Source organism: Pogona vitticeps, chromosome 1 (assembly GCF_051106095.1).
Source record: "Pogona vitticeps strain Pit_001003342236 chromosome 1, PviZW2.1, whole genome shotgun sequence".
Classification (NCBI taxonomy): Eukaryota; Metazoa; Chordata; class Lepidosauria; order Squamata; family Agamidae; genus Pogona; species Pogona vitticeps.
This window is the reverse complement of record NC_135783.1, coordinates 260,676,882-260,704,748: the sequence shown is the minus strand read 5'-3', so window position 1 is coordinate 260,704,748 and position 27,867 is coordinate 260,676,882. Positions and strand designations below refer to the sequence as shown.

The window sequence follows — 27,867 nt, the reverse complement described above, 5'->3', positions numbered from 1 at the left end:
GACCCTTTCTACAAATTCTACGCTGTGAGTAGGACAAAGGAAAATAATCTGTTGATAATTACGCCAAATGAACTGACAGACTCTCAATTCTAATCATTCTATCTTTATATTTTTTATATACACTGAGGAGGATTTCATTTATAAACAGTATTTTTTCACCATTAAAATTTGATGTCCAAGTTGAAAACTCTTTACTGATCTTGTGTTCTTGTAACCGATAGAAACAAATAAATGCTTATTTCTACAATTGTAAGTTTGATTTATTGAAATGATTCCTAAGTATCACCTACTCTTGAATTTGTGTAATCTTCAGGACCACATTGGTCCTTTCCTTGTAAATATATTGGGACATTTAATAGCATTTAATATTAGTAATGGGAAACTACAGTATATTTAAAGTCAAATGAACTTCTCTTTTCTAAAGATATCTTATTGTTACCTGACACATTCCTCTAAGCCATATAGAATGATTTGTCTTTTCATAAAGGTGACTACCGAATAATGAAAAGTCATTTGCTCTCCCATTCCCATCCCCAGGCTTTCATGAGCCAAATAAATTTGACATCTTACTCATGAAAAATGTGTGAGTCAGTTGGTTTAATTACTTTCCAGTCTAACAGATGAGCAAGATAGATCAGAACTCCAAATTCAAAACACAGCCATATTTTCTATATTGATTAATCTTAAGGAATGTAAGAAAGCTTCAAGGTATCATATAGCCAACAAATTCACCCACTATGTGCCTACACACAATTATTGCAGCTAGAAAAAAAAGCTAAAATAAAGGTACACAGTGGGAGAATTTGATAGCTAGATGACTGGAATTTAAGATCTATGAACCTTGGGAAGCTGGATGTGGTCAAACACGAGATGACAAGAATAAACATTGACATCCTGGGAGTCAGAGAACTAAAATGGACGGGAATGGGCGAATTCAATCCAGATGAGTATCATATCTACTACTGTGGGCAAGAAGCCCATCAAGGGAATGGAGTAGCCCTCATAGTCAACAAAAGAGTGGGAAAAGCTGTAAAGGTAAAGGTAAAGGTTCCCCTTGACAATTTTTGTCCAGTAGTGTTCGACTCTAGGGGGCGGTGCTCATCCCCGTTTCCAAGCCATGGAGCCAGCGTTTTATCCGAAGACAATCTTCCGTGGTCACATGGCCAGTGCGACTTAGACACGGAACGCTGTTACCTTCCCACCAAGGTGGTCCCTATTAATCTACTCGCATTTGCATGCTTTCGAACCGCTAGGTTGGCGGGAGCTGGGACAAGTGACGGGTGCTCACTCCGTCGCGTGGATTCGATCTTACGACTGCTTGGTCTTCTGACCCTGCAGCACAGGGGAAAGCTGTAATGGGATATAATCTCAAAAATGATACAATGATGTCAATACAAATCCAAGGCAGACCTTTCAACATCACAATAATCCAAGTTTATGTACCAACCACCAGTGCTGAGGAGACTCAAATTGACCAATTCTATGAAGACTTACAACAACTTCTAAAACTGACACCAAAGAAAGATGTTCTTCTCATTCTTGGGGATTGGAATGCTAAAATAGGGAGTCAAGAGATAAAAGGAAAAACAGGAAAGTTTGGCCTTGGAGTTCAGAACGAAGCAAGGCAAAGGCTAATAGAGTTTTGTCAAGAGAACAAGCTGGTCATCACCAACACTCTTTTCCAACAAGACAAGAGGCAACTCTACACATGGAAATCACCAGATGGGCAATACCGATCTGATCCTGTACCGAGAGGCTCGTATAGGAGGCAGCAACAAAAACCATCCCAAAGAAAAGGAAATGCAAGAAAGCAAAGTGGCTGTCCAACGAGGCCTTACAAATAGCAGAGAAGAGAAGGGAAACAAAATGCAAGGGAGATAAGGAAAGCTGCAGAAAATTGAATGCAGACTTCCAAAGAATATCGAGGAGAGACAAGACGGCCTTCTTAAATGAACAATGCAAAGAAATAGAGGAAAATAATAGAAAAGGAAAACCCAGAGATCTGTTCTGAAAAATTGGAGATATTAAAGGAACATTTTGTGCAAAGATGAACATGATAAAGGGCAAAAATCATAGGGACCTCACAGAAGCAGAAGACATCAAAAAGAGGTGGCAAGAATATACAGAGGAACGATACCAGAAAGATTTGGATATCCCGGACAACCCAGATAGTGTAGTTGCTGATCTAGAGTCAGACATCCTGGAGAGTGAAGTCAAGTGGGCTTATCTAACAACAAGGCCAGTAGAGGTGATGACATCCCAGTGGAACTATTTAAAATCTTAAAAGATGGCGCTGTTAAAGTGCTACATTCAATATGGCAGCAAATTTGGAAAACTCAACAGTGGCCAGAGGACTGGAAAAGATCAGTCTACATCCCAATCCCAAAGAAGGGCAGTGCCAAAGAATGCTCCAACTACCGGACAATTGCACTCATCTCACACGCTAGCAAGGTTATGCTCAAAATCCTCCAAGGCAGGCTTTAGCAGTATGTGGACCGAGAACTCCCAGAAGTACAAGCTGGATTTCGAAGGGGCAAAGGAACTAGGGACCAAACCGCTAATATGCGCTGGATTATGGAGATAGCCAGAAAAACATCTACTTCTGGTTCATTGACTATGCAAAAGCCTTTGACTGTGTGGACCACAGCAAATTATGGCAAGTCCTTAAAGAAATGGGAGAGCCTGACCACCTTATCTATCTCCTGAGAAACCTATATGTGGGATAGGAAGCAACAGTTAGAACTGGATATGGAAACACTGATTGGTTCAAAATTGGGAAAGGAGTACGACAAGGCTGTATATTGTCCCCCTGCTTATTTAACTTTTATGCAGAATACATCATGCGAAAAGCCAGACTGGAGGAATCCCAAACCGGAATTAAGATTGCCGGAAGAAATATCAACAACCTGCGATATGCTGATGATACCACTCTGATGACAGAAAGTGAGGAGGCATTAAGGAACCTTGTAATGAGGGTGAAAGAGGAGAGTGCAAAAAAACGGTCTGAAACTCAACATAAAAAAAAACCAAGATCATGGCCACTGGTCCCATCACCTCCTGGCAAATCGAAGGGGAAGATATGGAGGTAGTGACAGATTTCACTTTCTTGGGCTCCATGATCACTGCAAATGGTGACAGCAGGCCTGAAATTAAAAGACGTCTGCTTCTTGTAAGGAAAGAGATGACAAACCTTGATAGCATCTTAAAAAGCAGAGACATCATCTTGCCAACAAAAGTCCGAGGATGAGATGGTTGGACAGTGTCATTGAAGCGACCAACATGAATTTAACCCAACTCCGGGAGGCAGTGGAAGACAGGAGGGCCTGGCGTGCTCTGGTCCATGGGGTCACGAAGAGTCAGACACGACTAAACGACTAAACAACAACAACACAGTGGGAGAATTTGATAGCTAGATGACACCTGGAAACTCTCCTACATTCCATAAGATTAATCAATACCATGGTGCCTCAACTTACAAACTTAATTGGTTCTTGAACTCCAGTCATAACTTGAAATGGTCATAAGTCAAAGCACCATTTCCTATAGGAATGCACTGAAATGAAATTAATCCGTTCGAGCCAGAAAAAAAAAATCACACGCACACAAAAACCAACAACAACAACACTGGAAGACGCATCGGAAACACGATTAATCCGTTCCAGCTGAAGGGAAAACTAAAAGAAAAGAAAAGTAAACAAACCATGCAAGACCCTTTGGAAATGAAAAAAAAATCAAAGCAGAAAGCAAACAAACTGTTCAAGACCCATCAGAAATGCCAAACAACAACAACAACAAAGCAGAAAGCAGACAAACCGTGCAAGAGCCTTTGGAAATGCAAAAAAAAAAAAAAGCAAAGCAGAAAGCAAGCAAACCCCGCAAGACCCATCGGAAATGGGGGGGACCCAAAAAGCAAACAAACCCCACAAGACCCATCGGAAATGGGGGGGAATCCCCCAAAAGCAAACAAACCCTGCAAGACCCATTGGAAATGGGGAAAAAACACACCAAAAAACAAACAAATCCTGCAAGAACCATCACAGCATAGAAACATAATCCCACCACCCAGCCCAAAACCACACTGCAAAACCCACCCAGAACAGTGTTCAAAAAGGAGAAAGCAGCACCTTACTTTACCAGGCAGTCCGAAGCCACCTCTGATCACACTCACTCTAACTGCTTGGGAGAAAGAGCTACAAAGAAGCAGCCTCTTCGCCTACCAACAGTTAGCAATTTGAATTCCCTGCCCTTTTCCCACCCTTTTTCTCTCCGTAACTGGAAGCTCTGGCCACTAGGCAAAGCAAAATTTTGTAGCCGGAGCTGGTCATAACTTGAAATGGTCATATGTCGGGATGTTCGTAAGTCGAGGCACCACTGTAGAGAAAATATGGCTGTGTACTATCAAATCAACCATCACAGACATTCACATGGCCCCACAGCACACCAAAATACAGTGTTCAGAGTTGACCTTTAAAATACTTTATTCTGCTCCTTCTTCTAAAAGCCCACCCTCTACCTGTTGGGATCTGTGGACCCAAGAACAAGAATCACTGGGAGAGGCTGAGAGGGAAGTATATGTATACTGGTGTCTCCATGTTTAAACTTGCATTGGTGTTGGAAGAAAAGTTGGTTTCTGGTGACAGGGAGTTCTGGATTGAGTGGATAAACTTTAAAGAACTGCACCATACACACACAACATATACTCCATATAAATAAAGATAGTAAGTGCATCACTTTACATCACAAGATGATGCAACAAACTACATATTAAGAAAGATTAAGTATAATTGAGATTCTCTTACTTTCCAAATTAAAAATTATACCTATTCCATGTGGCATTTCTCATGACCTGACTTTGATCTCAGGCTCTGGTAGCTGACTTGAGGCTGACTTCCATCCTCTAAGGCCAGTACCCAGTTTGCTGGGGGTGGTTGGGGTGGCAATGTGTAGCCTGCATAATAAAATTGCAAACTGCCCAAAGAGAGATTTAAGCACTATGGGGCTTTAAGCAGCATGCTTTGCTTTATATAGATTTTTTTTCCTGAACAGAACAGTTTTTTGGAAATTCTTATACAATCCTATACAGCCCCACTCTATGAGGCATGGGCCATGTTCAGAATCACAGAAAAAGGCTATATAAACACTGTGCTACATCAAAAATGCAAGGATCATACATACAGTATACTTACGTTCTTACAGCTTGCATCCAGAATACAGTACATCTCAAAATCTGTTGTTACCAATCAAGCCTTGTGATATTATAACACTTGATCAAGCTTACTGAACTCATTTATATCATATGTTTCTCAAACTAGCTGACTTGATAGCTTAGTGAGATAGGTATTTGGCTATGAGCCAGAGACTGAGAGTCCAATTCCCCGCTGTGGATTCCAAAAGAACTGGACTGTGTGGCCTAAACCACTTCTGAGTACCCTCTACCTAGAAAATCCTGAAAAGTGTTGCATTAAGTTGGAATAGCCACGACTACACACAATTATTATTATTTCGCAAGCTACAATTTTCACACAACAAAATGAAAAGACAAATCAACAAGATCAGATTGTACGCCAGGAATGATTTACTACAAGACAGACCTAGAAGAGGAAATAACAGAGTATAATTTGTTGTCACCTGTAGCTCAAAAGGCAAGTAATTTATTGATTCTGTATCGTAAAGGAATTTTTAAAATATTCAAAAGAGAGACTGATTAATGTTTTAATCAGGACACTGTCATCTGATATAAAGAGGATTTAAAATATACTGTTAATAGTCTTTAAAGTTAAGCACACAGTTTTCATTTCTGAGTACTAGTTTAACCATGTAATCTAAATCTATCACAAACAAGAGCACAAAATGCAACCAAAATGAAAGCATCCTTTGAAGGTTAAAAGAATCTTGAACTTTCCATATGGAGAGATTAAGAAGTCTAAAGAAGATTTAAAAGACTTAACTTTGAAGAGAGACTAAATTAAAAAAGTGAATGAGGCATTATAGCGTTCTCTATTTATTAGATCTATGGTTCATATTATATTATGTAATGGTTTATGTTTGTTATGTAAAATAATGGTTCATGCATATTAATGTTGCTGAGAGGCGGAGCCGAGAGATGCTATAAGAGGCGGAGCTGAGCTAGTCGGAGTCAGTAAGAGAAATGTAAGAATCAGGCAGGAGAGAAAAGTCAGAGAGAGAGTGTGTATAGTTTGGGAACTTCTGAGGTGTGATTAGCTACTGAAGATATTTAGGAATCAATCTCTGTAATCAATAAACCAAAGTTTTATTTAACGGAACTTGAAGAGTGGACCTGAATCTTTCTGAGGTAATGGTGATTTAGGGATCACCTGGTGGCAGCAGTGAGAGAGGGGATTGTTTGCCTTCATGTGCTCAGAGAGAGAGAGAGAGAGAGGGAGGGAGGGAGGGAGAGAGAGAGAGAGAGAGAGAGAGAGAGAGAGAGAGAGAGAGAGAGGACCCATGGAGAAGGACCCATTAATCATCACCTTCTGAGTACAATTCTGTAGCCAATTGTGTATCCACCTGACACTTGATCTATCCACCCCACACCCAGTTACAGTGGGGTCTTGACTTGAGAACTTAATCCGTATTGGAAGGCGGTTCTCAAGTCAAATCTGCATTTCCCATAGGAATGCACTGAAAACCATTTGATCCGTATCCGTTCTTTTCCGTCCATAGAAACTAATGGGAAGCTGCTATTCCGCCGTCAACCACTAGAGGGGGATATTTTGTTTCTTTTTTTCTTAGGTCAAGAAAGGTTCAGGTAAGGCAGGGAAAATACAGTCCAGGCAGTACAGTACCAGGCAGTCCGAAGACTGTCTCCCAATCCACTCTCTAAAGGCTGGGAGGAGTGAGGAAGCAGACAGGCACCCTTTTCACTGGCCAACAGTTAACTGAAAGTTCACATTTTGCACTTTCCCTGCCTCCCACGTGGGTTTTTTTCAGTTTGTAACTCAAATCTAAGTACAGTGGTGCCTCGCTTAACGAGCGCACCGTACAACGACGAAATCACATAGCGATCCCTTTTTTGGGATCGCTAATGTGATCGCTCAGTGTTTTTTTAATAGGGCAAAATTCGCTTTGCGAAGACCGGTAAGCGTTTCGCTTACTGATCTTCGCAAAACGAAGCCCGACGATCAGCTGTTAGGCAGACAAAATGGCTGCCGGAAGCCCGGAAATGGCCCAAAATGGCCGCGCACAGCGTTTTCGCGCCCTCGTTAAGCGAGGGGAGGGCGCGAAAATGGCTGCCGGCCAGTAAGAAGCATCGCTGAACGGTGAGTATTCGGCCCATTTGGAACGCATTAAACCATGTTTAATGCGTTCCAATGGAATTCCCTGCCCCGTTCAACGATGCTTCAGCATAGCGAAGGTTAATCCGGAACGGATTAACCTCGCTATGCGAGGCACCACTGTACTTAAGTCAAGTCAATATTTTCCTATGAGAGGAGTTCTTAAGTCAAAATGTTCTTAACTCAGGCCGTTCTTAAGTCAAGACCCCACTGTAGGTTACTAATCAAGATATTGTGGGACACTTTGTTCAGCTTTGCTGAAGTCAAGATATACTACGTCTACAGCATTCCCTCTGTCTATCAGGGAGGTGACCTGATCAAAAAAAGAGATCAAATTAGTTTGGCAGGATTTGTTCTTGACAAATCCATGTTGGTTTCTAATTACAGTGGTGCCTCGCACAACGATGTTAATTGGTTCCAAAAAATTCATCACTGTGTGAAACCATCGTTCTGCGAAACACCATTTCCCATAGGAATGCACTGAAAACCGGTTGCCGTCCTTAAGCGAAAATCGCCATAGGAAACATCGTTGAGTGAAACCTGGTTCCCCAAATGAAATGCATTGAAGCCGACTCAATGCATTTCAATGGCTTTGCAAAGTCCTTTTTCGCTCCTGTAAAAGTGTCTTACAATGTTTGGAACCTGTTTTAAATGCTTGCAATCATTAGCCCACCTCCTGAACCCTATGCAACCTTAATTTGGTGTTGTTCTGACTCAGAACAACACCAAATTAAGGTTGCATAGGGTTCAGGAGGTGGGTTAACGATTGCAAGCATTTAAAACAGGTTCCAAACATTGTAAGACACTTAAAAATGAGCGAAAACGGACGTCGGAAAGGACTTCAAAAGCACTGAAGCCGGCTTCAGTGCTTTTGAAGCTCTTCCGTTTTCGTTCATTTTTAAGTGTCTTACAAAGTTTGGAACATGTTTTAAATGCTTGCAATCGTTAGCCCACCTCCTGCACCCTATGCAAACTTAATTTGGTGTTGTTCTGAGTCGTCGTTAATTTTTGGTGAATTTTTGTTTTTTCAATGGAGAATAAAAAAATTCACCAAAAATTAACGACGACTCAGAACAACACCAAATTAAGTTTGCATAGGGTTCAGGAGGTGGGCTAACAATTGCAAGCATTTAAAACAGGTTTCAAACAGTTTAAGACACTTTTACAGGAGCGAAAAAGGGACATAGTTAAGTGAAATTCCCCCATAGAGAACATCATTAAATGATGGGGGAAATTCCTCAAAGAAACCCATCGCTGTGTGAATTCGTCGTTGTATGAAGCAATCGTTGTGCGAGGCACCACTGTATTACTGAATTGTTTTCTAGGTGCTTGCACAATTACCTCTTTATGATCTGTTCCAGGATTTTGCCTCGAATTGATGTCAAGCTCACTGGCCTGTAGTTCCCAGGTTTCTCTTTTTTGCCCTTTTTGAAGATAGGGATAACATTGGCCCTCCTCCAATCCTCTGGCCCCTCACTCATTTCCCATGATTTCAAGAAAATAATGGATAGTGGTTCTGAGAGTTCTTCAGCCAGTTCCTTCAGTACTCTCAGATGCAGTTCATCAGGCCCCGGAGATTTGAACTCATTCAAGGTGGTAAGGTATTCCTTGACTATTTGTTTATCTATCTCCAGCTGCAATCCTGTCCCCACCACTTGCATTTCCAATTTGTTTTGAAGTTCATAGTCTGTCTTATGGGAAAGGACTGGACTAACATTGGAATTGAGCACCTCTGCCTTTTCTTTGTCCTCTTTTATCATTTTTCCATCTCTATTGTGGAGCCGTACCACTATGTCTTTTGTTTGTCTTTTCTTACTTACATACATGAAAAATGTTTTTTTAATTGCTTTTGGTGTCTCTAGCTAACCTCAGCTCATCCCCAGCTTTTGCCCTCCTAATGCCATCCCTGCATTTCCTTGACACTTGTCTGTACTCATCCTTGGTGGCCTGGCCTTCTTTCCATTTCCGGTGCATGTCTTTTTTGGTTTTCAGATCTTCCCTGAGCTTTTTGTGAAGCCACACTAGCCTTTTTTGCCATCTCCCACCTTTTTTTCTTGTTGGAATTGTTTGTACTGTAGTTGTGCCTTTAGAATTTCTTTTTTTTAGAAGCTCCCACCCTTCTTGCACTCCTTTTCTTGTTAGGATCTCCTGCCATGGGACCTTACTTATCCTTGTTCTGAGATTATTAAAATTGACTTTTTAAAAATCCAGCAGATGTGTGTGGCTACACTCTGCTTTCGTTTCCACTGAAATAAAGAATTCTAGAAGGACATGGTCACTCTCACCTAGAGTTTCCATTACTGACACTTCCCCCACCAACTCATCTGTGTTGGTCAGAATCAAGTCAAGGATAGCAAATCCTCTAGTTTTTTCTCTCCACTTTTTGTAGGAGAAAATTATCAGCCACAAAAGCCAGGAATTTCTTGGAAGGGCCATGTTTGGCAGAATTTGCCTCCAAGCATATACAGTATCTGGATAATAGAAATCTCCCATCAATGTTACATTGTCTCTCTTTAAAAACCCTGTAGTTTGTTTTTCAAAAGTTTTGTCCACTTCCTCTCTTTGATTGGGTGGTATACAAAGTTATAATGTACTGAGAATGGTTGGTAATATTCCCAGTAAATTATATCACCAAGACGTACCTTCTAAATAGAATAATGATTTAAGGTACCTTCTTAGTTAATGGATGAGCAACAGCTATTGTACACAGAAGTTTCCTTTTATTCAACATTTAGGCTGACCCTCCTTGTCACAGCAATGGAAGGCAGTCCGTATCTGTCCTTTCTTCTCCTTGAAGATCTCTCACAGCCCCCACCCCAAATGCTACACAGAGTTCAGACACCCTCCTTCACAAGCTGGGCTGTACTACAGAGACTTAAAGAAGAGGGATCCCTCAAAAATCTAGAAGATACTCTATTGACCCTGTCAAATAGTGTGGGGCAGATCAATGGTTACCTTGAGCTATAAATTGTCCTAATCTTAGAAAACGAGAAATCTACTCCTACAAATTGTTTCGGACTTTCATATTAAAAGGTTGGTATAGATAAAAAGACAGTACAGTGGTGCCCCGCATATCGAGGTTAATCCGTTCCGGATTAACCGTTGCTATGGGGAAACATCACTATACAGAACGGAAAAACCCATTGGAACGCAGTTCCAATGGGGCCCAAAACTCACCGTTCTGTGATGTTTCCCCATCCGGCCGCCATTTTCGCGCCCTTGGTAAGCGAGGGCAGGGCGTGAAAACGCTGCGCGCGGCCATTTTGGGCGTCCGGTGGCCATTTTGGAACCGCCGATCAGCTGTTTTTAAAAATCGCTATGCGAAAATCGGTAAGCGAAACGCTTATCGATCGTCGCAAAGCAATTTTCAGCCACAGAAAGCATCAGTATGCGATCGCAAAAAACTGATCGCTATGCGAATTCGTCGTTAAACGGTGTGCTCGTTATGCGAGGCACCACTGTATCTGTATATGAAGTCTACACAAAACTTTTATCGTTATTCTCTATTTTAACTTAAAAATTACTAGAAACTATTTTAATTATACTGTCCTATTTTAGTGCTTCCTTTGCTGCAACATGCAGTTTAAAAATGTTTATTATACAAAAAGATCAATAACAGCCCAGATAATTTTAAAGTTTCAGTTCCAAAGAAGTTGTGAAAGTTGTTTTAATGATATTTTACCAATCTCCTCATGATGGCAGCAAAAACATTTTGAATTTTAACTAGCAACAGCACCTATTACTTTCAGATTTAAAGAGACTAGTAATACTGGCTGTGATTTTCCAGTTGTAAACTGTATGCAATACTATGTCACATTAATTAATTTTCAATAGCTGCTTAAAAATATGAGTATTGAATAGAATAGAATAGTACCCAGAGTTTGACTTAGATCAAATATATAATAGTTTTGACTTTAAGGAAGACAGAACCAAGTTTTGTAGAATTTATACAATTTTTATCTCAAACACTTTTCAGAACACACTTACCAACTCCAGTACATTTAAAGGAAAGAGCAGTATAAAATCCTGAAGTCAAGGCAAGTGATTTGCTCCTGTTTTGGAAACTGAACATATGGCTGCAGAACCACTGCACAGTTCACCCAAAAGGAAAGAGAGAGATTGACCTTTATAAAGCTGAGGGAAATGAACAACAAAGCAAACATTTATTTTGTTAAAGAAGGTAGTGAATAGTGTACTCATGAAAAGTCTCTGGGAGGAGCTTGGTACCACCTTAGTTAACTACGATAAGAGAGAAAGTATGCCTACTGGATTTGCAAGACATGGTATTTGTGCTAAGAATATAATTTCAACAAAAATATAACAAAAATGTAATAGTAAAAAAATCAGTATACAAAATTTACGTATAAAATACATATTTATCTGAAAGCACCTCTGTCAGTATATTACTTTTCTGATCCTACTCAAGCTGGACCTTTTTATTCCATGGCAAAGCTAATCTTTTTTTGGGGGGGGGAGGGGTGATTCCCAGATGGACAGAAGTGTTGCTTTCAGGGAGATCACTCCCAGTAAAGTGACTCTTTCCCTGTGCAATCAAATGCAATTCCTTCTTACCCTTTATGCCACCCTTCCTTTTCTTTTTGTTGATGTTTTCAATAACAGATATTGAAGTCAATATATCTAGTTCCACTAATTGCATTTAGTGATTCTATATGTGTTAATGTTCAAAGTGATATTGTATTAGCAGTATGTCACTTCTTTACATGTATGTGAACAATTTTGCAGCTATCTAAATGTTTCCTTAGTTGCCTTGTATAATGTTTGAAATTGTTTCTGTGCTAGTGCAGGAAAGGGCCAAGGTCCATTTATAAAGCAGTCATCTGACAATGATTCACAAACACAGGATAGTGATCTTTCAAACATGTGCACATTCAGTATTATCTAATAGAATTTCAAATGTTTATTCTCCGTGAATTATTTAATATATAAACATGCAGTTAGTATAATTATACCAGCCATAACAGGTGATTTTAAATTACTACTAACAGATGAATAAACTATACTTTTTTGTTGATTCTACACATATCACAAAACAAAGCAAAAGTACTGTGTACTGTACTTATTTCAGTGTGAGCTTTTATGGCTTGCAATCCACTTCTTTAGATAGGGAAAATATCTACCGGAATGGATAGGTTACTTACTGTAACTATGGTACTTCGAGTGGATTTCAGTGAATGCAAACTAAGGGTTTAGTCCTCTGCGCTTGCATGATCATCAGAACCTTCTACAACTGAAAGAGCAGGAGATTGTTAGAGGCCTCACCCTCCCACATTGCCTGTTCATGCCTGTAACAGTCATTCTTCAGTTCTCCTACCGTCTCAGCGTGACGAGAGGTGGGTGGGGTGGGTGAATTCATGGAGATCTACTCACAGAACCATAGTTATGGTAAGTAACCTATCCCCTTCATGGATTGCTACCTTGTTGTGGCGAAGGGGCTTGAGTAATTCAGAGAAGCTCTGGGTTATGCTGTGCAGGGACACCCAAGACAGACAGGTCATAGTGGAGAGTTCTGACTAAACGTAATCCACCTGGAGCAGGAGTTCGCAAGCCACTCCAGTATCTTTGCCAGTAAAACCCCATGAACAGAAACAGAAGGCTAAAAGATATGACACTGGAAGATGGGCTCCTCAGGTCGGAAAGCGTACAACATGCTACTGAGGAAGAGCGGAGGACAAGTAGCTCCAGAGCTAATGAAGTGGTTGGGCCCAAGCCAAAAGGATGCTCCACTGTGGACGTGCCTGGAAGTGAAAGGAAAGTCCGATGCTGCAAAGAAAAATACTGCATAGGAACCTGGAATGTAAGATCTATGAACCTTGGTAAACTGGATGTGGTCAAACAGCAGATGGCAAGAATAAACATTGACATCCTGGGCGTCAATGAACTAAAATGGACGGGAATGGGCAAATTCAATTCAGACGATTAACATATCTACTATTGTGGGCAAGAATCCTGCAGAAGAAATGGAGTGGCCCTCATAGTCAACAAAAGAATGGGGGAAATTGTATTGGGATACAATATCAAAAACGATAGAATGATTTCAATACTAATCCAAGGCAGACCTTTCAACAGCACAATAATCCAAGTTTATGCACCAACCACCAATGCTGAAAAGGCTGAACTTGACCAATTTTATGAAGACTTACAACACCTTGTAGAACTGATACCAAAGAAAGATGTTCTTATTATAGGGCACTGGAATGCTAAAGTAGGCAGTCAAGAAATAAAAGGAACAACAGGTAAGTTTGGCCTTGGAGTTCAAAACGAAGCAGGACAACGGCTACTAACGCTGTTAAGGTGGTACACTCAATATGCCAGCAAGTTTGGAAAACTCAGCAATGGCCAGAGGATTGGAAAACATCAGTCTACATTCCAGTCCCAAAGAAGGGCAGTGCCAAATAATGCTCCAACCACCGTACAATTGCACTCATTTCACACGCTAGCAAGGTTATGCTCAAAATCCTACAAGGTAGGCTTCAGCAGTATGTGGACCGAGAACTCCCAGAAGTACAAGCTGGAATCCGAAGGGGCAGAGGAACTAGAGACCAAATTGCTAACATGCACTGGATTATGGAAAAGCCAGAGTTCCAGAAAAACATCTATTTCTGCTTCATTGACTACGTAAAAGGCCCCCGTCCTCTGGAGATGGAAGAGAGGGAGGGTCTGCCACATCAGACTCCAGACCGAGGAGGTGTTGGTCGATGACACTGAAGCCACACTGGATAATTGGGGGACTCCTCCGAATTCAAAGGCTGGCTCTAGTTTAGCTGAGGTAGTGAGCAGGCAGCACTGGCAGAAAGACAGATGGAACCGGATAATCAGACCCTGGCCAGTGGGGTTATGCAGAAGAAAAACTTTGGTGGTAGTTGGACGGGGGGACCGGTTCTATAGCATTCTTGCTGAGGAGAGGAGAAACTTCGAGGGACATCCTCATCAGATGGAAGAGAAAGAGTCTCCACAATGGCCTGAGGTTAAACAGTATGTGGCTGGACTCCGTCCCAAGGAGGTGTAGGTTTCAGGAGAGCCCACTCCTGCGGAGGCTTGGGTAATGCTTGCTCGGAGTTGGTCACACACTTCTTTTTATTCTTGGGAGGACTTCAAAGGATCAAATCTTGGAGAAGGGAGTGGGTTGATGATGACACTTTTTAAAAGGGCCTCTCCAGGGGTGTAAGTCAGGAAAAAGAAAGGCCAAAGTTCACACTCGTTATTTTACAGGAAAGAACACAAACTTACAATGCAGGAATCATGAAAGTAAATATAACAGGTAAGCAGAGGAAAAAAAACACCTGTGGGTTGCTGCTCTAGAAAGCTCTTAGATGCATCCAAAGCAGTTCCAAAAGGGAACTGAGGGATGACCGTTAGAGGCACAAACAGGCAATATGGGATGGTGGGGCTTCTACCAATATCCTGATTTTTCAGATTTAGAAGGTTTCAATGATCAACGCAGAAGACTAAATCCTTAGCGTGCATTCACAGAGACCACGATGAAGAACCTGTTGATTCACCCAACATAAGAAGACAATTGCACAAGTGAGCCTGCTGGCTGGCTGTTGTGCTCTTCTGCTTCCTTGATTTAGGGAAATAATTGCACACCCAGTTATGCATTTGGATGCACAATGGACAGTAAGCCAGAAGAAGAAAACTACTGCACAATTACCATTATTCGTATCTTTTTACGTACAGGTTCTGGGTCAGAGACCATAATATTTAGCTATAGATTTATATAAATGTATATAAATTCTCAATAACTGCCACTCACCAGGTGGCTAAAAGCACGTTTCCCTATCAGTCTCAACTTCTGCATCAGTTTCCAATTAGTAAAATGTGTACTGCATTGAATATGCAGGAAGAGGAACAGGACAGAATGCTAAAACACTTTTTACTAAGAGATTATTCCCCTGTTGAAAAACATTTGTGATTAAAATGACGGTCACATTTCTATCAATTTCTAGGCCAGAACTACAGTGCTCTTTAAAAAATTAAATTGACAAGCTATATTTTAAAACACAAACATATAATCACAGAACTATAATTATAATTACAGATGTGTGAAGAAGAGTGGGAACCTCCTCACTGACCTATTCTTCCACTGGATTTCAGGTAGGCCAATGTCCATGCAGTAGAGAAGGTCTATGAACACTTGCTACATTATACAAAAACCTCATCATAAAGAATTCTAAAACATAGGGAGAGTCTAAACATGTAAAACAGGGTCTCCTTCCTTCACATCTCCCCCTAGAAAAAAACAGGAGATAAAACAATAAAATAATAACAACCTACATTAATATAGCTAAAACCACTAGCAAGTTGACTGATTTGATGATAGGAACATTTCAGACAAACAAGCTAAGACCTCAGCTGGTGATAGAAACACCTGATCTCAAAGGAGAGACTGTTTCATATGGTAGGTGTCATGGTTTAGGTTACTGAGACTAAAATGTAATTTCTTAATGGGATTTGTAGTCATGAAATTGTGTGGAAGGAATCCATCTTGGTCTGTGTGTCATGTAACTAGATGCTTCGAGAAGCTGTTTTCTCTTAGAGCTAGTTGGAATTTTCCATGTAGCAAGCTTGGCCAGAGTCGATAAGGTCCAAGACATAACATCAGGAAGATGGTCAACAACACCTGCACGTCCCATGAGAAAATGAGGTGGAGAGTAGAGAGAGGTTCTTTGTCCTGATTGGATTACATCAGTGGAGAGTGAAGAAGAAGGGTGTTTCCAGCATGGGAAAAAAAATGGAAGAATGCTGACAGAGAGAGACTTGGATTTTTAGAATGATTTTTGATTTGGATTTTTGAATGGACTTTGGAGTTCCTATTGCTATTTTTTTTTTAGTATTTTGTAGTTCATAGCAAGGATATAGAGAAGGGGGGCTAAGCCTTGCCTACCTTTCAAGCTATGTTTAGAGTTTGTTATTTTATTTTTGTAGCTCGAATTTGCTATAGTTCTAACTGATTTGATTTATGGAAATGTACTTGAATGCTATGCTTTACAACAAACTGAATATCTCCAAATACGCGATTTTTCTAATAAAACAATAATTCTTTAAAACTTATGTTTGGTCTCCTGAACAGCAAACCTGCATAATCTTGGGCCACATTTACGCTACTTTGGGTCCATTAATTGCCTGAGTTTTGTTCGTCTTGGCAGATTCCAAAACTCATGATTTTTATCTTTGTTTTTCTCTCAGTTAATTGGTAATTGGGAACACACTTGGGAAAAGGTGCTAGTGGGACTGCCTGGCTGAGGAATGGACTCAACTCAGCTGTTTTAGGAGTACACTAAGCCCCTGGAACCTCTCTGGCCACAGAATTCTCTTAGGAGGCTGTGTGCTTACAGTGAGCACCTCAACAGAGAATGCCTTCCCCTGCTCTACAAACAAATTAACATACTAAGCCATGGTGCTATAAGTACCTACTGAGAGCAGAAACATCAGGCCAGATGTTGGTAAGTCTTTTGGACCCAAATCCCAAGTCCGAGTCTCTGGTACCAAAACTCAAATTGAGTCCCAGGCCTCGAGTTTGAGTCCCAAATCTCAGACAGAGGCCAGGAGAGCACATGTGCATGCAACAGCACAGAAGCAACAGGTCTGCCGTCCCTTCCCAGTGCAGGACCCAGCCTGTGTGCATGCTCAGAAGCAGTGGGCCTGGTTCCTGCACCCCCACTGCCTATCTGCTCCTGCCGCCATCACACCCCTGCCATCCCTACTGCTTACCTGCTCCAGCCATTGCAACCCCACCCCACCATCTGCCTGCTTCTGCCACTGCCCCCCATTCCCTCATTGCCCCTGCACCTATCTGTTCCTGATGCTACTGCACACCACCATCCTCAGGAGCAAGCAGTAGATTCAGCTTCCCTTCCAGGAGCAAGAAATGCCATTTCTGGGCATGCTCAGAGGTGGCAGCATGCCCAGAAGCAGAAGACAAGCCTGATACTTCTGGGCATGCTCAAAAGTCTGAACATTCCTAAAAGCGGCCTGGCTCCTGGAAGGGGATGGCATGGCAGCATGAGGAGGCAGGAGCAGGTAGCGGGCACCAGGGGACTTAACTTTAAAAAATGGTTCCAAGTACAAGTCAAGAGTGAAGGGGATCCCTCTGATAACCTGTTCCTGAAGAGTGAGTCTTACAAATGAAGAGAAGCTCCCTGAATCTGACTCAATAGTTAGGTTCAATAAAGCCCTTACCGCACAGATCCTGTCAATTAAATAGTTCTGTATCTTTTGTACATTCTACATACTGATGCTGTACATACCATATATAATGATACTAATTGTAGGACTCAAACACATCTTTATTCCTTCTTCTCTTCCTTTGCATGCAAGGAAATGATGCTTTCAAACTATGGTTATTTCAAAGAAATTAGGATCTGAAGCTAGCTTAGAATAAATAAACATAAAAATTGATTTTTAAAAAAAAAAGCAATGAATGAATGAAGTCGCTGTTTCATGGTCACATCATGCCCTCCCTACTTTTAATTTACTTTTAATATTATACATGGAAATGTGGCAATTCAGTGTTTGTTGACGAAACATACAACTATCAGGAAGGGGAAAATTATGTTGCCAAAATATTCACAAAGCTTTGGTTTTGGAGAGTACAGAGCAAAACTGTAAAACATTAGTTGTAACTAAAGCTCTGGAATAGATGAACCCAACAATTTCAGTCAGCTCTCTCAAAATGATGCATTGCATTTAACATATTCGGGAAATGTTACCAGAGATGGCCAGTTCAAGCTTGTATCAGACATAACTAGAATAATTAAACAAAATAACTAATTCTTTTAAAGCTAACAAGTTGTGTATATTTCATCAACAATTTATTTATAATAAAAGCACAGAAATGGTGAATTGCATTCTGATCTATACACTGGAACTTACACTGTTGTAAAAAGTACACACTTTACAGTTGTGTTCAAAATTATTCAGCCCCCAATGCTGTAAAGGGGTTTAGGGACTATAGTGTACATTTGGAATTGTATTCAGAATCAAATCCTACAAGGACATTTTAAAGAACCAAATGCAACTAAAATAACATCAATTGTTTATGTAATACAGTAGTAAATGTTTCTTTTGTGGTTTTTTCATTGCCACAATTATTCAACCCCTTAAAGACTACCACTCTGAAGAAGAGAGGTTCATTCAGGTGTTTTCGAACAGGTATTGAAAACACCTGTGGATGTCACCGAGCACCAATCAAGCATAATAAGCACCAATTAGGCAGCTTTACAATGACTGTGATACTCAGCTCCTTCTAGGCATTTACTGGTGTGGTTACAAACATGGTGAAGTCAAGAGAATGGTCCAGGAAGACAAGAGAAGAGGTGATTTGTCTTCACAGGAAGGGCAATGGCTATAAGAAGATTGCAAAGAAGTTAAACATACCAAGAGACACCATAGGAAGCATCATTCGCAAATTCAAGGCAAAGGGCACTGTTGAAATGCTACCTGGTCGTGGAAGAAAGAAGATGCTGACTTCGACTGCTGTGCGCTACCTAAAGCGTAGAGTGGTGAAAAGTCCCCGTGTGACTGCTGAGGAACTGAAAAAAGATTTGTCAGATGTGGGTATAGAAGTTTCAGCTCAGACAATAAGGCGCACACTGCGTAATGAAGGTCTCCATGTCAGAACCCCCAGGCGCACCCCCTTGCTGTCTCCCAAGAATAAGAAGAGTCGACTGCAGTATGCCAAAAGTCATGTGGGCAAACCACAAAAGTTGTGGGATAGTGTTCTGTGGACTGATGAAACAAAATTAGAACTGTTTGGGCCCATGGATCGACGCTATGTTTGGAGGAGGAAGAACAAGGCATATGACGAAAAGAACACCTTGCCTACTGTGAAGCATGGCGGAGGGTCAATAATGCTTTGGGGCTGTTTTGCTTCTGCAGGTACAGGGAAGCTTCAGCGTGTACAAGGTACCATGAATTCTCTTCAGTACCAGGAGATATTGGATGAAAATGTGATGCAGTCCGTCACACACCTGAGGCTTGGGAGACGTTGGACCTTTCAACAGGACAATGATCCCAAGCATACCTCCAAGTCCACTAGAGCATGGCTGCAGAGGAAAGGCTGGAAAATTTTGGAGTGGCCATCGCAGTCACCAGACTTAAATCCGATTGAGAACCTCTGGTGGGACTTAAAGAAAGCAGTTGCAGTGCGCAAGCCTAAGAATTTGACTGAACTGGAGGCTTTTGCCCATGAAGAATGGGCGAAGATACCCGTAGATCGCTGCAAGACACTTGTGTCAAGCTATGCTTCACGTTTAAAAGCTGTTATAACTGTAAAAGGATGTTGTACTAAGTACTAAGATTGAATGTCACTTGGGGGTTGAATAAAAACTAATAATGATGTGAGCACAGAAAAGACATTTGTGGTTATTTCATTATAAACTTAAGGTTATATTTCTCTGACCTACAAGTGCCTCTTTCATGTAAATGTAAGCAAGATGACTGAATGATCAAAATCAATGTCAAAATGGCCAAAACATTCAATTTCAGTGGGGGCTGAATAATTTTGAACACAACTGTACTTCAGAAGCAGTGACAAATCAATTTTTAAAAAATGAATTCACTCAGTAAGAGAATCGTTTACATTCCATTGTTGTGATCAGAACATTGTGATCAGCTATACAATTAGGCTGTGAAAGTCTATACTTGGCTGAAATCTAATCTAATCTGCTCTTGCAAAACTGAAAGTACAATTTAATTATCAGCAAATTATTCATTGGCTTGATTTTCACTTTCAAAGCAGAGCCCACATGATATTTCACTACGTACACAAGTACCTTATTTGCTGGCATATAAGATGACTTTTTTTGCCCTGAAAAACATGCCTCCAGGGGGGGTTTGTCTTTTATGCCGGGTGCACCCAGAGCGGGCAGCACGTAGCGCAAGGAGGAAAGAAGAGAGGTGAACAAGGAGGAGGAGGAGGAGGAAGAAGAGGAGGAGGCGGAGGAGGCACCTCTTCTCCTGAGGAGGCAGCGGGTGGCTCCGGCTTCCAGGCACCGCATGGCCCAGCAGGAAGCAGCATGGAGAGGCGAACCCAGCGCGGGAAGCGGGCAGAGCTCAGTCCCCACCCGCTCAGTCACTTCCTTGCACAGTTGCCCTCACGGAAAGCAGCAGCAGCACCGCCTCCTTCTTCCCCGTGATCTACCACCACGTTGCCTGGGCGGAGAGAAGCTGGCAAGCAAACGGCGCCTGCGACAAGCCAGCGCCAACCAGCCGCCGCCACACTGGGCTCCCGAGGAGACTTCCAGAGGCCGGTTGAGTGAGCAGGCGCTGGCCTCTGCCTCAGGCCAGCTGGTAGCCCGCCCCAGAAACTTGCTTTCCTTCTCCTCCCTCTTTGGCCCCTCCGGCGGGGTAAAAGGCAGAGGGAGGGGGTAGTCTTATATGGCAAGTATATAACGAACGCTATATTTTGAGTGGAAATGTTGGGGCCATCTTATATGCCCAGTTGTCTTATATGCTGCCAAATACGGCATTCTCTGTCAATAAACAAAATGTGACATATGAAGCAGCCCTCAGCGGGCACACATTTTTCTTCATTTCTGGGTTATACATGATAGGAATGGAATTGTAACCATTAAGCCTGAAGTAAGCTATTGTTTCCAAGCATTGAGAACCAATTACTATCTCACTGAATTTTCAGTTTTCAGTAGCTAGGAAGAGTAGTCACCAGGATGGATATTAAAAATGACAATGTTTTGTGTACTTATTAATCACTATGAGAGACCACAACAAATAAAACCATAAAGAACAGGGTGGTGGCTTTTTTTGTTTTTTTGTTTTGTTTTGTTTTGTTTTTAGTTCAGAACAACTGCATATCTAGTCCTGCATTCTCTTCACACTGTGGCTAACCAGATGCCTCTAGATTAGATGTAAAATTTTCTCAATTCGTCACCCTCTGATAATGGGCCAATGAAATTGTCTTCTACTCTTATAGAGGTTAAGAGATAGTTGAAAGTTTTAATCCATTTACGTAACTGTCAGCATATTACAATGTCACACTACCAGCTCCCCTATCCAGAGATCATGTGCTAATGAACACCATATGAATACCAAATGAAGAGAGACATAAGTTGGGCCAGTATATACTTTAGACACACGACTGTAACGCTAGACATAAAATCCAAGATATTCCAGACAAGGCAGTCTCACCATCAATGATCAAGTCTCGAAAAGTTCTCAGATTTGGAGTTCTCAACATGCTAACTAAACCAATACATAGCAGCTCTTAATTCAAACAAGTAAATGAACATTTCAAACAACAAAAAGTTCTTAAAGTGCTATATTTATTCACCAAAATGTTCTTATCATGCAATTCTCTTGGTGTTTACTAAATTTAGAAATTCATATTGAGACTACACTAACTGCAAAACTTTGAATTAAATACTACGAGGAATATTAACATAGAACAGAATGTGATGTCTCATTTTGAAACCATGTCCTCCTACAAATAGAACATTTGAATAGTTACTATATTGACAAAAAACAAAATATGCACAGGTTGCTGTCCTCTGAAGATGCCGGCCACAGAGACTGGCGAAACGTCAGGAAGAACAACCTTCAGAACATGGCCAAAGAGCCCGAAAAACCCAGAACAACCAAAATATTTGTCACTTGGCAAGAAAAGTCTTATTAGAAATGCAGCCCTATGCATGCTGAATCATAATTACAAATACATAAAGTGATTTTGTACCCCTAGGGGCTGTGCCAAAAGAGCACCCATATAGGTATCAGTAGACTTTGGATAATTCTGAGGGTTGCAGAATTTTCCAGAAAAGGAACTCCACAAAGAGCAAAAACAACAACAACCAAACACCCCTGTAATAATCCAGTGGCATGACATATTGAGTAACATACAAGTGGGAAGGGGTACATAATTGAGTAGCTGGAAAAGAATGACAAAGATATACACAAATATGTACAGAAAGAGTAGAAAGAACCCTGATATTGCCTTTTTCACATGGAGATGTCTTCTGTAAGTCTTCCCACTTTTGGGATGGTAACAATTATGCATAATTTGTGTCTTTAAAAAATGCTTGAAATCCAAGCTTTTGGCCTATGATCAATAATTTATTTTTATTTATTTTTATTTATTTATTTAATTTATATGCCGCCCACTCTACCCAAAGGTCCCTGGGCGGCTCACAACAATTAAAATTCAATGCAATAAAATAAAATAATTAAAATACAGTTAAAATACAATTAAAATACAATTAAAAATACAATTAAAATTGCCATCATTAAGACCCACAGTTAATGTTATTTCAATTAAAAGCCTTCTGGAATAGGAAGGTTTTGACCTGGCGTCGAAATATCATCAGTGTCGGCGCCAGGCGAATTTCAGTTGGGAGGGCGTTCCATAGTCTGGGGGCAGCTGCCGAGAAGGCCCTTTGTCTACAAGCCATCCCTCTTACCTCCTTGAGGGATGGCTCTTTCAAAAGGGCCCCCTGGCTAGATCTTAACAGCCTGGTAGGCTCATATGGAAGGAGGCGGAAGGAGGCGGTCCTTCAAGTATCCAGGGCCCAATCTCTGGTGATCTCTAAAAGAAATCACTTGGACATGTGTTATGCACAGAGATGGGGTGCCACACAGGTGCCACTAACGAGGATCAACTCACCAATCCACTGCAAATGGCGTGATTCTACAAACGGCTCCATGGCACACGATCCGCTTCCCACACTTCGACCTTGCAGCAAGGCTTGTCCTCCCGCCTCCTGCTAGGAGTGGTGAGCAGATTGCACACTGCAGAGCCATTTGTAGAATTACGCTGTCTGTGTCGGATTGGTGAGTGGGCTGTCCGGCGCCATGGGGTTAGCCCCTCATAAACTCCACCTGTGCGGGGATATTCATATTCGAATATTCGAATATGAATACCCCCATCTCTAGTTATGCACTTAGTCATGTGCAGGGTCATTTGACCCAGCAAGCTACAGAGAAATCTCAGTGATTTCTTAATGTGAACTTTTGATCCTGGTCAATCAGGACTCAATTAGTTGACTGTCAGGAGGAGAACTTTCTGACTTTTTCTGTATCAGGTTGTAAAAACATTTTAAAAGTTATCTTTAAAAGAATATTCTTTTTTTCCAAAGCTGCACCCGCTGCCCTCTGTCTCCTGTCCCACAGGGACAGGAGGCAGAGGGCACCAGGGATGGGAGACAGAGGGCAGCGGAGGGGAATTTGAAGCCCAGGAAGCCGGAAGCCGCTCCACGCCTGCTGCCGGCTTTTGGCTTCCCGGGCTTCAAAACCCCCTCCGCTGCCCTTTGTCTCCCGTCCCCGGTGCCCTCTGCCTCCTGTCCCCACAGTGGGGGCGGAGCGGCTTTCGGCTTCCTGGGCTTCCAAAGCTGCACCTGCTGCCCTCTGCCTCCTGTCCCTGGTGCCCTCTGCCTCCTGTCCCCGCGGGGACAGAAAGCAGAGGGCAGCGGATGCAGCTTTGGAAGCCCAGGATTTTATTCTTTGGCTGGAATGGATTAAATGGTTTTCAATGCATTCCTATGGGAAATGGACCCTCGATCTACGGACTTTTCAACCTGCAGCCACCGTTCCAATACGGATTAATTCTGTAAGTTGAGGGTCCACTGTACTTGAAAGTAAATTAACACAAGAGCTCCAATGTCAGCCTGGCCTGGCCTGTACTCTGCATGCACCAGAAACCTGAAAAACAAATGAGGCTCCTGCGCCAGGGGTGGGGGAAGCAAGGGAGAAAGAGAAAGAAAAGAGGAGAGAAAATTGTGTGAGAGCATAGTGGAGAGGAACTTGTGGAGTAACCCGATGCCCAAGAAAAGGCTTTATCTTAGATGGGGGAGGGGATGGCCAGATGAATAGGGCCTCAACAGTCATCTTGCCCAGCCTCTACTCTGTCCATTACTACCTCCAATGAAAATGGGGAGAGGGGGGCACAAAAACAGAAAATCATGAAATCAGATGCAATCCTAAATAGTACCCAGAATCTAGTTCCTTGGAGACTGAAAAGCCAAAATGCATCACAGTGGGGGAATGTCTGCAAAATGATGATCCCCATTTAATTGGCTTTAATTAGAAGGAATTAATTTTGTTTCTGTTTTTAAGTTGAAAGGGAAAGTCAGGCAGATAAATATTTCAGGAAGCTTGAAACTATACAGTAAGTATTCTAATAAAGGAATCAATTAAAATATATACATAGCACAGATTAGAAAGAATGCGAACAAGTCCAATACAATGTGGTTAAGATAGCAGTATCAAATCCCAAATCAGTGGTGCCAGATATTCAGATTGCCAAAAGCTCTAAGCAATACCACAAAAATAAAGGTCTCTCAAAGTTTCAGCCAAAAAACATCTGGGACCTCTCATTTGAAAACCAGTCCCATAAATGGAAATAAACATATTTTTCATTGCAAAAAAACAAAAATAACTCTAGCAAAACAAGTATATGTTGACATAGACATTCAGGTTATGATAAACCTTACTCTGATCCAACAAGGCTCTTCTGGTAAGTTGAGGGGAAATATGTCACCTCAAATATGGACATCATTGGCCACATAACTTTTACAAAAGAGGGATTTGTATTTGTATAACTCTCCTCTAATTTTGTAAGGTTCATTTAAAAAAGAGAGGGAGAAGTGAAATCTCAGAACATGGTGCACAAGTTGAAGCACTGAGAGCACACCAACTCATACTAAAGCATTCTAGTTTACTGAAGCTTCAACATTTAACAGAGGTTCCATTGTACTAATCTAAACACATTGCAGGCCAGCTTATAAATGGGAAACAGGTCAACATAGGGTTGGTATGTAGAGCTCTGCCTTCCATTAACAGTACCAATCCGTTACTGTTCATCTGCGTTGAACTCGAACAATAAGAATACATTAGATACATTTTGCAGTAAATCTTCATTTTGATGAATGTACAAACTGCCTATAAGAAATAATAAAGTAATTTTATAGGCTTGTGCCAGTTAGTGAACAATAATAGTTTTAAATGAATGTCTTGAATAGCCTTCACTTAAAAAAAATTAAGAGATGCAAAGTTAACTATAAAAAAGCAACATTCTTAGGAAGATACTAAATACAGAATTGGATCCAAAGAACAATTAGGAAAAAGTAAGTAATGTCTACCACAAAGTAGTACAAGAGTTTGAGCAAGACATCATACAATGCTATGATGGACACATTAAATAAATTCTATAACAGTTCTGATGAATCTGTTAGAACAAGCAATAAAACACCTTTATATTCAGTTCCAGTGTTTCATTCAATCCAGGATAGGTGCAGAAATATACAAAATAAATATTCAATAATTTAATTGTTGTCAAAATGTGCCCATGGCACACATATAGGTCCAGGCTCTCTACACTCCTTGGACCCTATGAACCTTTTAAAAAAAAATTGTCCCTGAAATAGCAAACCATGCCCCCAAGTCTTAGGGGTGATTTGCTTTTTAAAGGTAATCCTAACCACCACCCTGAGGCAGACCAGGAAAGGGCTATTTTAATGTAAATTTGACTTCTTGGTCTAAACTAGGCTGGGGGGAACAACATTTAAATGAAAAACTACACCCACCAAAGCCTTCTGGATATGTGATTTATCATTCAGGGGTAGTATATTTGTGGGGGTGGTAATCAGACATGCAGTGTGCCAAGGGCTGGGGAAAATGTCCCTAACAACCTCAAGATTTGCATATCCCTCTTCTACTTTTAATGAAGCACTGAAAACATATTTCACTAGAGTTCTATATTCAGACAAGGGAGGGATTGAAAGCTGCAACCCTAGTGTCCTCATTAGAAGTGTACACACACAAATGCAGCTTCTAATCTAAAATTTCTGCTCTGAAATCTTCCTGACACTTCAGGATTCAAAGAGCTATTAAAAACTCATGCCATACTAGAACCAAGTCTAATGCTACTCCCTTTTGGATTCTCAAAACCTCACGACAGTCTGACATCTTGATCGGACGTGATAGTAAGGATTTTACTTTTATTTATTTTACAAAAGGCAAAATAGTTTTAAAAGTGTGCTAAAATCCATTGGTTTTAATTAATGCTTTAAGAAGATTTGAAAGAGAGAGAGCGGATAAATGGATGTAACCTCACTGTGTAACTATTTCCAAGACATCCCCATGGCTTTTTTTCAATGACATTAATCATGATTTCATTTTTCTTCATAGTGTATAAAATTCTAATAATGTCATTTTCCACTTTCATACTATAGCACTTTTTAAAGAGAAAAACCATAGAGAAACACAACTTTGATATTACTTTTGTCTGCACTGAGACATGAGATAACCATATGCAGGAACTGCTGGCATATGAGTTCATAGAAGAGTTAGAAAGGCAGATAGATAAGCAGCAGGGGAAGCTGGCAGAATAGGTGGATACTGTGTTTCCCCAAAAATAAGACAGTGTCTTATTTTAATTTTTGCTCCAAAAAATGCATTAGGACTTATTTTCAGGGGATGTTATTTTTTTAATGTACAACAATCTACATTTATTCAAATATAGTCATGTCATCTTCCGGTTGCTACACAATGGTGGAGGGCAGGGTTTCACTTAACTAGGGCTTATTTGGGGGGTAGGTCTTACTTTTGGGGTTACAGGGTAGGAGCAGGTGGACAAAATGACCTGGACTAAAAAGCTATACAGGGGGTACAACCTGTATTTTAAGAATCAACTAGCTACAGTGGGGTCTCTACTTAAGAACGTCCCTACTTAAGAACAATCCAACTTAACAGCTCCATTTGCTAAATTTTGCTTCTACTTGAGAACAGAAATCCAAGATAAGAACAGGAAAAAAAACCTTTCCTGCTCTTTTTTTAACCTTAGGTCATCTTAGGTTAAAAAAAATTCTCCCCCTAGTGGTAAAGTACGTATTAACCAGCTTTGCATTAGTTCCTATGGGAACTAATGCTTCAATGTACGAACGCACCTCTACATAACAAAAAAACAGCCAGAACGGATTAATTGGTTTTCAGTCCATTCCTATGGGAAATTTTGCTTCAACTTAAGAACGTTTCAACTTAAGAACACCATTCCAAAACGGATTAAGTTCTTAAGTAGAGGTTCCACTGTAGTTTCTATGGACGGAAAAGAGCAGATACGGATTAAATGGTTTTCAATGCATTCCTATGGGAAATGCAAATTCAACATAAGAACTTTTCAACTTGAGAACCACCTTCCAATACGGATTAAGTTCTTAAATAGAGACCCCACTGTATCCAAGAAGCCCTGTTTACTATGTGCCTGCCTGAGGGGTAGTAGTCAGGGTCTACTTTTTACTTGAAAACGTGCTGCTGTTCTTCGAATCAGAATCATTTCACCTATCAGGACCTGGCTGGAACTAAGACTTCACTCTTTTCACTCACAATAATCATTTGATGGAAAAAATAGATCTTGCTCATCATATTCCTTTTTTTAATATAAATGATGTGGACATATGAAGAACATTTGACTCTAAACTTCACAGTTTTAAAGTTTGGTGACATTTAACTGTTTGTTGCATTTCACAGTAATCAAAATAGTACATCAAAATAGAAACTGGGGGAGAGGAGTTTGAATGTGTGGAAGAATTCATCTTTTCATGTTCACTGG

The 27,867-nt window shown here is 40.9% G+C and overlaps 1 protein-coding gene across 18 annotated transcripts in view; it reads right to left on the bottom strand.

Annotated features, from left to right (window-relative positions):
* PLEKHA7 (pleckstrin homology domain containing A7) overlaps window positions 1-27,867 on the bottom strand; it is a 221,859-nt gene that overhangs the window by 147,250 nt on the left and 46,742 nt on the right. The window contains exon 1 of one of the 18 annotated variants that reach the window (XM_072985706.2): window positions 11,283-11,311. The exons of the other annotated variants lie outside the window; for them this stretch is intronic. Within the exon in view, the coding sequence (XP_072841807.2) occupies window positions 11,283-11,296 (14 nt within the window). The 5' untranslated portion in view covers window positions 11,297-11,311. Of the gene's footprint in view, window positions 1-11,282; window positions 11,312-27,867 lie in introns of those variants that run through there. 18 annotated transcript variants of the gene reach the window in all.